The 15,188-nt window shown below is 42.3% G+C and overlaps 1 protein-coding gene across 12 annotated transcripts in view; it reads right to left on the bottom strand.

Moving 5' to 3' along the window:
• Positions 1-2,778: 2,778 nt before the first annotated feature.
• Positions 2,779-15,188, bottom strand: part of OTOA (otoancorin) — a 38,410-nt gene continuing 26,000 nt past the window's right edge. For 11 of the 12 annotated variants that reach the window (XM_064726259.1, XM_064726264.1, XM_064726260.1 and 8 more), the window contains 7 exons: positions 12,643-12,798; positions 11,106-11,248; positions 10,578-10,714; positions 9,550-9,647; positions 7,520-7,712; positions 5,774-5,863; positions 3,215-5,224 (listed from right to left, as the gene is read on the bottom strand). In XM_064726259.1, the coding sequence (XP_064582329.1) occupies positions 5,796-5,863; positions 7,520-7,712; positions 9,550-9,647; positions 10,578-10,714; positions 11,106-11,248; positions 12,643-12,798 (795 nt within the window). In that variant the 3' untranslated portion in view covers positions 3,215-5,224; positions 5,774-5,795. Of the gene's footprint in view, positions 2,869-3,214; positions 5,225-5,773; positions 5,864-7,519; positions 7,713-9,549; positions 9,648-10,577; positions 10,715-11,105; positions 11,249-12,642; positions 12,799-15,188 lie in introns of those variants that run through there. The other variant, XR_010442060.1, reaches the window with a different exon arrangement.

The raw sequence follows: 15,188 nt of genomic DNA, 5'->3' as shown, positions 1-15,188 counted from the left end.
TAAAAATTATCAAGAAAACAGTACCAGAAAGTATCTGTTATATCTGTGAAGATTAGTGTTTTCCACTGTTTTCATATTTCTCCTACAGGAATTTACTTTTGTCTTCTCTCCTTTTCTCTTTGTCCCTCAAAGAGGAGTTTACAGATATTAAGTGAGATGTTAAATATTTGTAAGGCTAATTATACCATCTGAAACATTAGAAAATAAGTGTTATACTGTTGCCAGCAAAGCAAGAAATCCATCAATCACTATTCCTCCAGTTAATATTTCAAGGTTCAGTCACTTGGACTCTGAGCTCTGAACATGCCTGGGTTCCTGCATCATCAGGGCAAGAAAATCCTCTCATTAATCCGGATTGGAGAAGCAGAATGATGCTGAACAGGAAGGGACAGATGGACATTGGTTGTTTTCTACTCATTGCAGAAAAAAATGTAATACATTTTGTGGCTATTTTTGGGTACAAATAAAGAACCAGATGTGAACTTTGATAAAAATAGCCTATGGTGCAAAACTCCTACATGTCCTGATGCCAGGCAAGGTCTGGTGGGGTCTCTCAGGCAGTCTCATCATTTCTGTCTAAGGACTAGGTAGAAAGATGTGGAAAGATGGTCTGATAATGGATCAGTCTTAACTAAAATATGAAATTATGAATACCTGGATAGCACATAGGTCTGTTTTACTTTATGACAGGTTTGTTATTTATCTGCACTTTCCAACAGTATTTTGTATAACAATACATAAAATGCTCTTTCTGAGGTCCAATTCCAAATGTTCTGGGGTACCAATAAAAGGAATTTAACTTACAGTGGAGTTTTGTTTATTCTTTGCAGACCTGTCTTTTCTATCCAGTTTCCCTCCTGCCTTACTAGCAAAGGAAGTCAGATCCCTCCCTTGCAGCAGCACTGGAGTAAACAGTCCCTAAAGCTGCCCCACATCATATGGCACGGATGAGAATATTTTCCTAATCAGGACTGTAAGGTTCTTAGCTCTCCTCATCACATGCCTACAGATCCTGTTTAAAAAAAAACAAAAAAAAAACAACCCAAAACACACACACCAAAAAACCCCACAAACTTACCAAAACATGTAAACATTTTCACTGAAATAAAGAGACACCATTGTTTAAATTTGTGTACCAGCCTGGATATCAACATTTTTAGAGGAAAAAAAAAAAAAAAAAGAGGGAGAGATTATTTGAAATTTGATTTTTACTTCTAAGGAGAACAGAGTATGACAGGGGAACGAGGTACTGCAGTTTGCTGGCTGTTCCTAGACTGCCCTGGGGAAACTGGCAGTGTCCCACTGGGCAGCAGTGTGTGGTGTTTATAAAAACAACACAGCAGGAGCCAGAACACAGCGGTGCCCCATGGCCAGGTACCTGCTCCAGTGACACATTCCAGGGAACTGCTGAGTCCTTGCTGCTTTCTGGTGTCACTGGAGTGAGTCAGGGCTCTCCCTCGGCCCCAGGTGTGTTTGGCTGGCACACCCTGAGCAATGTCTCACATCTGCCCAAGGGGAGCAGCCACTGGGGCTCTGACAAGGTCCCAGCCCAATGTGCTGGGGCTGCAATTTGTGTTACTGGACAGTAAAGGAGGGGGTGATGATCCCCAGGCACAGCAGTGAGGTGAGAAGCTGCACCTGCCATGATGCAGTGTGTAATTGCCTCTGGAATATTTGAGCAGATTATACAGAGGCATAATGGGTTTCTTCAAATTAAGGAAGGAAGGAAGGATGCCTTTTTTTAAACAGTATCTTTAGAGCCTCAGACTGAGGAGCTGGTGAGCTCTGATGTGACAGATTGAGATCACTGGGAGTCAAACAATCCATGCACTGTACAAAACCTGACAACAGCCAGAATGGCAGCTTTAACAGGGACACTTCTCAGACACTGTGGATGGGCAGTTGTTTTCTTCCTTCTGGGGATTTACAGATACCACAGATGTGCCACTTACCTCAGTACCAGGTCACAGGGATATTTTCTCTCCAGCTGATCCAGAATCAGTGGCCCTTTTCTCATTTCTAAATACAATTCTGAACATAAAGGTATCAGGCACTGAAATAATAAACCAACAATAGTATTTCTTCCCATTTGTTAACTCCTGGAGGATGCTACATTTAATCACAGGAATGAAATGAAATGCCTCCTCTCACATTCTGCTGGACAGGGCTCAAAGCACTCAGAGGAGCCAGGCCTACACCAGAGCTGTGACTGTCAGCAGCTGGATGTGCATCCCACAGGATGTGTGGCACTGCCCAGCAACCATCAGAAGGGCCACAAGAGGAGAGGAGAGCTGCAGTTCTCACAATAAGCAGATACAATTATTACCATGGTCTATATTCAACAGCAGATTTATGCACTTTTTTTTTTTTTGCAAAGATCTAAAAGAACTAAAAAGAATATAGGAGAAATTAAGCTTGGTTTAAACAAATGTTACCCACATCTACAAAGAGCAAAATTTCTTTAAGAATCAAATATTTGTACCTCATTTCTCTGTAGTATATTCTTCCCTAAAATCCTGATCATGCAAAAAGAGAGGGGGTGTGAGACATTTTTCCCATGAATGCATTCCAGCTCACGTGCAGGCTGTATGCAATACACATCTGCAGAGGGGACAGATGCCTGCACTGAGGGGCTCTGTGCGTTGTTCCATGGAAGTGAAGTGCACACATTTCAGTTTCCCCCTGGCAGTGTGCAGGATTGTGAATGGATGGCAGGTCACACACAGATTACATACCGTGCATACTTGTGCTCTCTATGCCTTTCCCCCCTTTCTATCTATTCTTCCCACAGAAATTCAGTTTCAACAGTTTTGATGGAAGTGTCTAATGAATCCCAGATTTTGTAGAATGGGCTTTTCCATCAGTGACCTTTACAAGAGGGACATTGGCAGGAGTAAAATTGCTTTTCTACAATACTTGCCATCCAAAATGCTCACACCATCTCATGAACCAAACAGGATTTGCAATCTCACAGTGAAATCAGTAGAACATTAATTCAGGGCTCCACATTTACCCCTCCTACACTACTCTTGTAAGAAATAGATAAGCCCTTGACCAAACATAAATGCAATGCCAAAGTTCTCAATGTAATTATTAATTTAATAAAATATATAAATAATCAAGCAAAGTTCAGCTATTTAAAAGCATTTGTGCTTGAAAGAAATTACAGCACAGATGGCACAAAACAAAGAACTCACTCCTGCTCCAATTAAAAGCTAAACTCTGACTCACATAATTGCAAACAGAATCACTCCCAGGTATATTGACAGAAGAAGATCACTTTCAACTCTCATAGATTTTTGAAGGGCTTGGTAGAGCTAAGTCACATATCTGACCTAAGCAGCTGAACTGGAAATGCTGACTGTCTTCATAACACGAAAACACTCTCCTGCATCTTCGGAAGTGCACACACAATTCAAGTCAGGCATTTTCTAGAAATCAAAAAACCTTTTAGTACTTTCACATCTGAGTGAGGCAGAACTTTCTAACGTGAAAACACAGATAAATCTTTATAATGCATTTTGGTTTTAGTGGACATTTGCATGTTTTTGCTGGAATTAATAAAACAAACTTCTTTCTATTTAAATATATGTCTCAGTCTCTTGTTCCCATGCAGAAAAGGAAACACAGCTGGAGAAGCTAGAATCTTACCATGAGGATTAGAGAAAAAAGTGCCAGGCAGTTTGCAGCAATCATAATTCTTTGCTTATAAAATGCAGAACTAAAGCATGTAGTATTATCTATAACATCATGTCACACTTGCCAGGGTTAGTTACAGGCAAAGGCAGTTCCCAAAGCAGCAGATTGCTGAAGGGGGAAGAGGGAAAGGAGAGGTGAGAAATGGCCCTCACTGCCTGCTTTGCAATAACAATGCCCTGAGAATCCATGAGCCCCTGCTAACATTACAGAACACATGGGGCTGTGGTGGAATTGTTACTCCCAACTGCAGCAAGAGCTCACATTCACCTGCCCCAGCAGCTCTCCCTCCCTCACACTCTATGGCTTCCCCACCTGAGAAAAATTTCAATTCTACTGTCAGGGCTGAGAAGCCAGATGTAATGTTTGCCATAAAGAAATACAAATTACAGTTTGTAGGGCATTTTCTACAGTACAGCCTTGAAAGAAAAAGCTAAACTTTTTGGTCCATGCATTGCCTTTTTTAGTCTAGAAAACATAAGACTTTTGCAATTGCAAAATGGAAAAATGTGCCATGTGTTTGTGGTCTAAAATCATGTTGAACAACATCAAAATGTATGTTCACATGAAGAGGATTTTAATATACCTTTTTTCCCCCCGTTGTTTAAAATATTGAGAAGCTAATTATTGAGAAATATTGAGGCATAAGAAGCTAATATTAGACACTTAAATCATATGCTGATAAAACACAGGAAAATATCTATGGTTTATAATTATTAGAAATTCCTTTTTCTAGGTCTTATGGAAAATACTGGATTGACAGTCCTAGTAGTACATAGGCCCAGTGAACAGTTTCCCCTCACTATTCCCACTTCAACCCCACCTGGAGTGAAAGCACTGTCTCTTGATCAACATAAGCAGGTTTCCATGGTCATTTTGTCACATGAAATACTCACAGTATTGCCAATGCTCCCCGTGTCAACAGTTCTGTATTGAATACAAACAGCCATGGGGAAACTACCTTTTGTAGAGGTGCTTAAATTCTAAGAGCCTGTTATCACTTCTTGTCTGAGCAGGATTTAAACCAGCAGCTCTGAGATGAAGCTATTTTATTGCAACTGCAGTAACTTTTAGTGCAGCTTCTACTACACCACACAGAAGGACAGCCCCTCTCCAGGGAATGTACATTTGAAGTAAAAGAAAACCCAACAGAAGGACACAAGAGTGTGACCAAATTAGCCCATGTAAAAAGCACTGGGTATCAGACATCAGCCTCCAAATAAGTCCCCTGCTACCTCTCCTACCTATAATTCAAGTTCCTACCTAACACACAATCCTGTATTTCAGTGATCTCCTCATGAGACAGATAAGCCATTTCCAGTTTTTAAACTCCAAGAATTTGCAGGGATACTGTGATACTTGTTAATGGTAAAGCTATGGAAAGGAGATAGTTCTCATAATGATGGCAGATGAGGGTCTTGCTTGTAAGAATTTAACCACTCAGAATTCTCAGAGCCTCTTGATTCTACTGTTCAAGCTGAGCTGACACTCTTTTATCTCTAGCATCTCTGTTGTAAGCTCCAGGACACTGAAAATCAAAGCAAAGAAAAACATTAAGTCTTTTGACAGGCCTTGCTTTGCAATCTTAAAGACTAAGTAGAATACTTAAGCATTTATTTTGCCTAACTGGAGTCTAAACTTCAAGCCCACCAGTGCTCTTATTAAATATTAGCCTGTCAAAATGTTAAAATCCAGTGAAAGTTAATGGCAATACTCTACTAAATAGAATTGTTTGTGGAATAAAATCTTATAAATAGCCTAGAAGAGGCAAAACACAGAGTAAAACCAAGAACATGTTCCAAGTAACAATGCAGTAATTGATTGGTGTTACATGGAGTTTTAAATATACCTTTGTTATGTTTGGCTATACAATAAAGATAAGATAAAGTGTTTTCCCCTTGATTAGGTTCAGAGATAGTCTAGCCAAGGTACAAGACACCTTTTAATACAGAAAAATTATTCAAGAATTGTTATCTTTGTATTCAAAGCAGGAAGAGGATCCCACAGTCCTTCTTCCCTGCTACAGGTGATCTGTGCTTCAGTTATAAAGTTACCTCTAACTGAAAATATAACTTACCTCAAGCTCAACCCCTGAGGGTTCAGAAAGGCAGGTGCAGTGTAAACACAGCACACAGCCAGATGCCAAAGCCTCTCAAGCAGGGAGCACCTGGAAAGCAGAAGGTTTTATTTCTTAGTGTCACGCTACAGCTCAGGACTAGAAGTCTTATCTACACCACCCCAAAGAGGTGCAGAAAATTGCAACAATTCAATCCTAATTACATCCAGCTCTCCAGAGATGTCACTTCCAATTTAACACACACAGCTCCAAAAAGAAGCATTTCATAGGGAGACAGGAACAATGGACAAGAAGCTCAACTACTCAGGTGATCTTTACCCGGAAAACTCCTCCCTTTGGCAGATCTCCAGAAGGAACAGGTCATATGTGAGAGGGAGCTGGGCTAAGAGCACTCCCCAGGTGCTTCTGGGAAGGCCTGCCCTAATTCCAGCAAGGGCATCATAGCAATTTAGCTCCCCTTACTCCTATTTCAGCACTTCAGATTCCCTCTCTCTCCTCCAACAGCTTATGTCTTGCTGGTGTCACTGCAAACAGCAATATTTGCTGCTGATAGGGGTAAACTCTCAACATTGTCTTGACTGTGTGCAAACTCTCTCACTGTAACACATCCACTGACACTGCCCAGTATAAACTGCAATATGAAGAAGTAAAAGATTAAAACAATGAAGTAGAGGTACCAATAGGCTTTATTTTCAAATAGGATGGGAATGGCAGGAAAAACTATTCAATGGCCCTACAATAAAGAAGCTAATCCACCTCAGTACTACCTCCTTTCCCACTTGCAGCTCTGCAAACAACATTCTGCTGCACATAAAGGCTCTGACCTGAAGGTCCAGAGATGGAGAGCCTTGCCTTACATTCAGGCAAAGTATATGGGAAAGAAGGAGAGGGAAAAGCTCACTGTTTCACACTACCTTCCACACAAGCTAGTGCTTAGCACAGTGTACTGCTACTAGACCCCACTGGTGTGTGTGTCCCTCCCTAGGCAGGAGCAGGGGGACCCCACTGGTGTGTGTGTCCCTAGGCAGGAGCAGGGGGACCCCACTGGTGTCTCTCCCCAGGCAGGAGCAGGGGGACCCCACTGGTGTCTCTCCCTAGGCAGGAGCAGGGGGACCCCACTGGTGTGTGTGTCCCTAGGCAGGAGCAGGGGGACCCCACTGGTGTGTGTGTCCCTCCTAGGCAGGAGCAGGGGGACCCCACTGGTGTGTGTCCCTCCCTAGGCAGGAGCAGGGGGACCCCACTGGTGTGTGTGTCCCTCCTAGGCAGGAGCAGGGGGACCCCACTGGTGTGTGTCCCTTCTAGGCAGGAGCAGGGGGACCCCACTGGTGTGTCCCTCCCCAGGCAGGAGCAGGGGGACCCCACTGGTGTCCCTCCTAGGCAGGAGCAGGGGGACCCCACTGGTGTCCCTCCCTAGGCAGAGCAGGGGACCCCACTGGTGTGTTGTCCCCTACCTGGTGCTGGTGTCCCTCCCGGCCCAGGGGCACCCCACTGGTGTGTGTGGTCCCTAGCCCAGGCGGGGCCAGGTGATTTGCCTAGGAGAGGACCCCACTGGTGTGTCCCTCCCCAGGCAGGAGCAGGGGGACCCCACTGGTGTGTGTCCCCAGGCAGGAGCAGGGGGATTCCACTGGTGTGTGTGTCTCTCCCTAGGCAGCAGCAGGGGGACCCCACTGGTGTCTCTCCCTAGGCTGGAGCAGGGGGACCCCACTGGTGTCTCTCCCCAGGCAGGAGCAGGGGGACCCCACTGACCGCTGGTTGCTGGGCTCTGTCCCTCCTGGGGAGCTCCTGCCGTGCTCGGTGTCCCTGGGCTGCTGCTCCTGGCTCCCTCCAGTGCCAGCCCCAGGCTCTGGAGCTGGGCTGCATCCAGGTGCTCCCGCTGCCATCCTGTCACCACGGCGGCGTTCTCGGGGCCCAGGTTTGCTATTTGCTCTGGGGACAATGCCTGAGAGGAACAAAAGACAGAAAAATTGCTTTAGGCTGTCAATTATAGAAGGCAGGTAAGGAATCAGAAGTCAGCACTGCCTTGCATTTGGAATGAGGGACATTAGCCTTCAACATTGTGTTGCTATAAAAGAGCTCAATAGAGCTTAAAAGAATCCTCTGTATTCATTTGCTTCCCTGACCACTCATCTATCTGTCACCTTTCTCTTTGATGTTGGAAGCTGACAGCTTGAGAAGCTTTCTATGCCAGCACTGTATTGTACACTTCTTCAATATATTGTTGAAGTTTAATTTTCCAGCCATTTCTTTTCTGATTTGTTCAACCTCTTGTGTTTTCATTTATTTCCTCTTATTTCTGCTCCCAAGGAACCTCACTTGAACTTACATTTGACCTTTGATTATAGTTAGCAGTAGAGCAATGAGATGAAAAGACCCCATGCTTTAATCTTATTATTCAATTTTCTCTTTTAGATTGAAAATCTTGCCAGTTTGTTCATATTAAATTTAAAAATTAAACATGGCAATCATAATCTTACAGTAATTATCTTATATCATATAGCAATTAAGCAGTTTGTAAAGCTTGCATTATTGAGCAGGCTGGTTTGCTTTAGTTCTAGTTAACATTCTGCAGTCACAAGCATTTTAACCCTCCTACACAACAAGCCTTTTCTCTTGCAACAATTCTGCATCCAGGTTCTACTTTGGAAAGACAAAATTCCCTTTGCAAGTAGGTCAGATGATGGAGCAAACCCTTGCCCATTTTTCATTGTCTAGCAAATGGTGTGCTGGTTTAAACTCAGCAAACTCATGGAAATGCCTACAGGTTCAGACATTCTGAATTGAACATCTTCTTAACTCACTTGAAGTACATAATACAATGTAATTTTTCATAAATCAAAATCTGAATAATTTATACAGCTGCAAAATGAGGCCATAAAAAACCTGTGTAAAACCAAAGTCTTCTGTGAATCTTTCAAATACAGAAAACTCTTCCAAAGAGGTACTCTGCTTTTTGTTAATCACTTGTTGTAGTATTATTACTACTCTTGCTAACAAAAATGTTGTTTGTTAGGAACTCTACAAGATGATATAGAGCTGTTTTGCAAACAAATAGTTTCTGTAATGAGATTTTAGGCTTATCTGAACTGTCAGTGGTACTGTGCACAGTTAGTGCTCAAGGAATTTTTCCTTTTTATAGGAGCTGACACAGTTAAGTCTCTGTTTAGCTCAATGTCCATAAGTACATTGCTTGCCTGAGCATCTGAAAGAGACCAGCCCAGGCAGAGTTTTAATCTTGTCACTAAGTCAAAGAAAGTCAGGGGCAATGATCTCAGGATCCCTGTTCTAATTTCTGGTCCACATTGAGTACTGCTGTAATTAGATGTAATTCCTTTCTGATCTGTATCTGCCTGCACAATCTGTTTTTCAGAGCTAACTTGGGAGAATGGTGCCAGATTTTAGGTTAATAAAACAGCTCTTGCACACTCAGCAGAGAAATCTGTAGCTATTACAGCATCCTCTCAAATGTTAATAAACAGAGACAAAAATCCAGATCTGAATCAAATGTTGAAAGATACAGTGTCTATTCCCTGTTTTGTGATACTTGCTATTTCTTTGGGATGCATTCTGAAGGATGAATAAAGCTTGTCTAGCATGTTTCATGGGCATCACAAATACAGATGATACAGCTGAGAGTTAATGTTCCAGATCCTTGATGGTCTCTCACTTGACAGACCATAGAATTTTTTTCCAAAACCTATAAATCAGTGCTGCAGTTTATTTATACCAGAGTAAAAACAATAGAAATTTAGTAACTTCTTCAGTAATCAAGCTCTTACTTGGAAAATTTCAGGAGGTATATGTCTTACTGCTGATGGCTGGATATATGGCATCAAGCTTTTATCAATGGCTTTTAATTCATCCTCATTCAAACCACCTAAAAAACCCACAGAATAGAAACAAAACTCAATTAATGTTATTTTTATTAAATTTATTTTTAAGGTAATATAAACTTAAAGCACTTATAAAAAAATGTATAATAAATGGTTTATTCCAGGTTGTTATATAGAGAGATGCTGGTTCTTTCTGTTTTGATTCTTTCATTATATTTCAGCATTACAAATTCTCTGACCTTAGCCATTGACATGGAATGTACTCTACCTGAATTACTTTATCTTGGAAAAGTAAATTATAAAAGCCTATAAAATCATAAGCAATGTTATCAGGGAATGCTCATTCAGAGTCTCTTCTGATCCATGTTAGGGAACATAATCATGCAGTAGGACTGACTTCTTCACGTGGGGAATCATTGTCACAGGCATTGGGGATGCTAAAAAATATGAGGGTTCAATGTGCAGTTAAATGATAACAGGGAAACAAATCCAGGAACAAAAGTGGGAGTGACCTCTGGCTCAGGAGGTCTCAGAGGCTGCAAGAGCCCTCTGAAGTATCTGGAGAAGCATCACTCCAGGCCAGCCCTGCCTCCCTGGGCAGCCCATGCTTTCCAGGCAGGATCTCTGGGCAGCCAGAGCCAGCTCCTCCCAGGACAGCCTGGCTCACAAAGAGTGACTGGGGCTGCAATCCTGAGAGGTTTTGCCCTCCTTGATTGACCCTTTCCAAATTACAGGACCCGAGTAACTTCAGGCTGTGCTTCCCAAGGTCAGTTTGAGCAGATTTACAGAACCTTACAGAGAATCCCATGACTTTTCCTCAGTGCTTCTGAAATTGCTGGATGCCTGTCCCTGCAGGTGACTCCCCTCTGGAAGGAATGTCTTTTGCCAGCCTGCAAAAATCCCCAGCTAGGTGAACCCATCTCCTAATAGCAATGCTTCACAACCAGCACCATCTGGAGCTGTAGCTTTGTTACCTGCTATAGTACCAATTTCCTGTAAAACAGAGCCATTCCAGCTGGGAGCAGCCCCAAACACAGATTCTGTCATCTTCTTAAACTGCCTCAGAACAGGGGTGCTGCAGAACAACAGCCCAATTCTTGCAATTGCAGCACTGCAAAAGGCAACAAGGGCATCATTACAAGCTGCATTTACATGGGGTACTAAACAGGCCTGGAATATACTTGAGCCTGCTGTAAGAAGACCGTAAAACCCATTTTCAATTTAAAATATATGTGCACAAATTGCATACAAATATTTCAGGTTTTAAGCAAAAACCTGTATTTCTTGATGAAATACTTAAATGGTGGGATACAAATGGCAGAGGAAAACTATAAAAGAACACACTTTAAACAACTGCTGCATGCCTTCTGCTTTTCTAAAAGCATTTAAAATGTGAAAAGGTGCCCTTTAGGCTCTGAAAATCTTAATGGAACAAAAATGGCACAATATATTTTATCAATAGAGCTACTAATAAATATTTCATTAGATATAAAATGCAGTACCTGAATTCAGCAGTCCTTATGGATGTGATTTCTGTGGAGTTCAAAGTACAGAGAACAGCTCCTAATCCAACTAAATCAAAACTTTTTAATGTGCTGATGGTCTGGCCAGAGTCGTCCAGAAAACCTTGTAAAATAGCTCTTGCCTACAAAAGCAGTAAGATAGTATGCATGAACAGGGTAAATATAATTGAAAGGTTTGTTACTAGATGATTAAAATCTTATCAAAAGTGATGGAGCATAAATAAATATCCTGAGCCTCTCCAGTGTATGGTCATGGCCTTCAGGAGGAGCACTGTCACCACCTACATGTGACACTAAACCAGGGCACCGTTACCCAACCACCTGCTAAATGCAAATGGTGTGAAAACACTCTGTACTTCTTCTGCCAGGTCTCAGGAAAAGCCTTCACCACAAGAAATGGTGCTGGATTGGCTCACAGGATCACTTACATTGCTACAAGAAAACATAAAATACCTAAGGGGATCAATATGTAATTTTGCTATTTTTAATCCTCAGGATGACTTGTCTTATTTAAGTGCCATAGATGAGTGGTGACCTGTGTCAAGGATTAATTTTCAGATATGAAAGGGATATTGGTACCAAAGTGCCTTTGCAAGCCAAAGTAATTTAGGATGGTGCTCATTTTAAACTAATCCTTTAAAAACTGAGCCCATCTCAAGCATGTCACCAAGGCATCCTCCAAAGCCAGTGAAAGAAATAATCATCTTCCAAGATTTCCTAATCTATCCACAATGCTGAGCTTCAAATAACTAGCTTAACTAGCTGCCAAAGTTTTAAGACAACTGAAATTCAGCAGGATGAATCTCTTTTAACTAACTACTCTTACTGACAGCAGGAAACCTCAAAAGCAAACTGGTGCTGTATGAAATCCTCCCAAGTGCCTCCTTCTTATGGTGCCCCTTCAGAACATGAATTTATTAAACTGATTTGTGATATTCTGCCAGAACTGCCACCATGCCAGCATCTGTGCAGTCACAGAGCCCTGACAGGCCACAAAGTCAGAAATATGCTGCCTACTGCATATGTAAATAAAAGTTTTTAACTCTTATTATGAAAGTCCCATTGACATAACTAGAAGTTATTCAAGGAAAGGAACATGAGAGGAGTGTAAAGGGCTTCTAGGGCAATGGAAGCTGGGGCTGGGGACACTGCGCAGTCTGTGATTGTCCTTAGGAAGGCCCAGTACTCCCAGCAGGAGTGTCTGTTCCAGGGACAGTGTGAGAGGAGCTGCTCACCTCCTTCCACTGCTCAGTGGACAAGTGCTAAAGAACACACTCATCCCCACCCCAATTAATGATTGATGCTGCCTTGGCCACCTCCCCAGGGCAGCCCCAGCCAGGCACACGCCAGTGCTGACCTTGTGGCCACTTTCACTGGGGTCAGAGTGCAGAGAAGCAGCAGGGACTAGCGTGGGTCCCTGGATCTATTTTCTAGGCAGTTCCAGGACCCGAGTCCCAAAGGGCATGAGTGCAGAGCCTTTCACCAGGAGTACATTCAGGAGCTCCCTCTCACTCACCTGGGTAAGAGTCCACCCTGTTTGCTGAGTAAGAGCAGAGACGCTGTCGATGGAGCTCAGGTCCAGCTCTGCGATCTCCTGGGCACTGAGTGCCAGAGCAATGCGGCCCAGGGAGATGATCTGGTAACTCCTCCAGTCTGGCAGCAACCCCCAAACCTTTAGATGAGAGCCATTCATATCTGTCATTCATATCTATCTGACTCTTCCTCTATATACACCATTCTCAAATCCTTTGGTTCAAAAGTCCTAAAACCTGAATATTCCTCTTTGCACACAAAAAGCAGAGCTTAGGTATTGTGAAGGTTTTTGAGGTTCTACACCAATAACGATTAGTTCATCTAAAAATACGGCAATTTTTACAGCTTGGACTTGTTGATGAGTCAGAATATGAACTGCTGGAAGTGTGGCTGTAGGAGCAAAACCACTAAGAACAATAAAAATGGGAATCTGTGCCTAGGTCCACACTGTTACACTGCCAAGAAAGCAGCACCTGCACTACCCAGGCTTCTTCCCAGGTGCAATTGCTCCAGGGGACTGACTTTAAGTTGCTTTTGTGACCAGTCACCCTGGCTCAGTCACTGACAAGGAAAGACAAAGTAGAGAATCAAGTAATACAGACAAAGAACCAGTTCCAAAAGTCCTGATTTCTAGATGGTGTTCATACAATGTTAAAATAAAACATAACTTTAAAGCATTTGTACAAATACAGTTAAATTTGTAAAGCTTTGTAAAAAACCTAAGGAAATAAACAGGGGCTCTTCTGAACCAGTACCAATGTATTTAAACTGACAACTTCCCCTGCTTTTAACTTTATTTGTGATAAAGTCGCAGTGATTGAAAAGCTGTCACTGAACAGCCTGAAGGAAATTTTGGTATAAGGAAAAGTTCTGCCTGAGTAAAGAATAATAAAAGTCCATCAAGAGCTGAATTTTCAGAGACCAGAACTATCAATTACATTTTGTGACAATGGTAGAAGACTGTAGACAGTGGTCAGTACCTCCCCAGATGTGGCCAATTGCCTTTACAGAAAAAGACACTGGGTTTTGGCTGGAGGAAGAGACTTGAACAAGCCAGGCACACATTTTTAAAAAATGCCCACTTTAAAGCTCTCATGTACTTCAGCAACTCTGCTTTGTGTCAGTGAATACATGACAGGTTTCTAGTATAACATCATGCTGCTAACAGCACCTGGAAAATTAAAACTAAAAGCTCAGGGCTGGGCTACCATCTGAGTCAGGAAAATATTTTTGAGATAGCTACAATTTGAGTTTTGTTCAAAAAGTTAGAAAGGACAAAGCTAGTGGGGACTTGCTGAAGAGCATCTCTGTAGTTGCCTACTGAATAGTGTTTGCATCATCAGATAGACATGGAGCTGCACAACCTCCAGAAAATATCAAAGTAGAGCTCAGGAATCTGGATGTGTGAAATCAGGCACTCCTTACACAGAGCTGCAGCTCTCTCTGTGCACATCCAGCACAGAGCAGCCTCAGCTGCCAGGGTGCTTTTCCCAGCTGTGACCCTCAGGTTAAGGATTTGTTTAAGAGATGCATTGCTGGGTTTGTACCTCCCAACTGAGTTTCCACCAGATCTTTTATGTTGTTTTTACAATGTCATAAAGGGTCTAAGTCTGGGAAATGTCAATCTTTTCCAAAGCAAATAGACAGTAAAAAGTATTAGCCCAATTTTAAAGCTTTTAATTCTCTAGCTTAAGAGATACATGAAACACATGCAGGCAAAAATGCCAAGTGTCTGTTTCCTGATCTAGGCCATAAAGTACAGAATTTGAAGTACTTCATAAATAGTATTATCTGACAGGGGTGGGTGAAATCTCAGGCAGACGGATATAAATAACACAACACACGAAACTGAAACACTCCTTTGTCCTCATTCACCTAGAACTACAGATCCATACAGCTGTCACTGCTGCAGAGCTGGGAGACCTTCCACTTCCAAGTGAGCTAAGCTTCTTACTTTCATTAAGATACAATCTGATAACTAGACTTTTTGAATTAGTTTGGAACAATGAGTAGTTGAGGCTTAATGAAACCTTTAATCAAAGATGTTAATAACATAACAGCATCTATGCATATAATTTGAAAGAGCTTTGCCTGTCCTGTCTCATTTCTCGTGCTTCATGCTCAGTGTAACACCACACTGCATTTTGAAATGAATATATAGGAAGTCTGTCTTTGTCTAGGAGAAATCTGCACAAACACTCACAGACAATATACTGCCATTCAGTGCACTACAGATCTGTGAGTCTTTGAATACAGCCAGAGATGTGAGTGTATCAACCTTGTTTGCAATTTCCCTACAATTGATATCACTCTGCAAGCACACCAGTATGTTACATTGCTGTAAATAGCAGTTTTCACTATGGAAGGGGAGCACTGTTTTTATTTTCTTCTAGGATTACATTTTCCCCCTTTTCCTACCCACCTGTCCATGCTGACAGAGGGAAGCTGACTTGGGAAGAATACATTTACTGCAGTTGTCCTCCTGCAACAAGGCAGCAGAGACACGACTGCAGAGTCACCATCTGCTTT

The sequence above is a fragment of the Zonotrichia leucophrys genome, chromosome 14 (assembly GCF_028769735.1).
Source record: "Zonotrichia leucophrys gambelii isolate GWCS_2022_RI chromosome 14, RI_Zleu_2.0, whole genome shotgun sequence".
In the NCBI taxonomy this organism is placed as follows: Eukaryota; Metazoa; Chordata; class Aves; order Passeriformes; family Passerellidae; genus Zonotrichia; species Zonotrichia leucophrys.
This window is presented reverse-complemented; position numbering and strand designations above follow the sequence as displayed.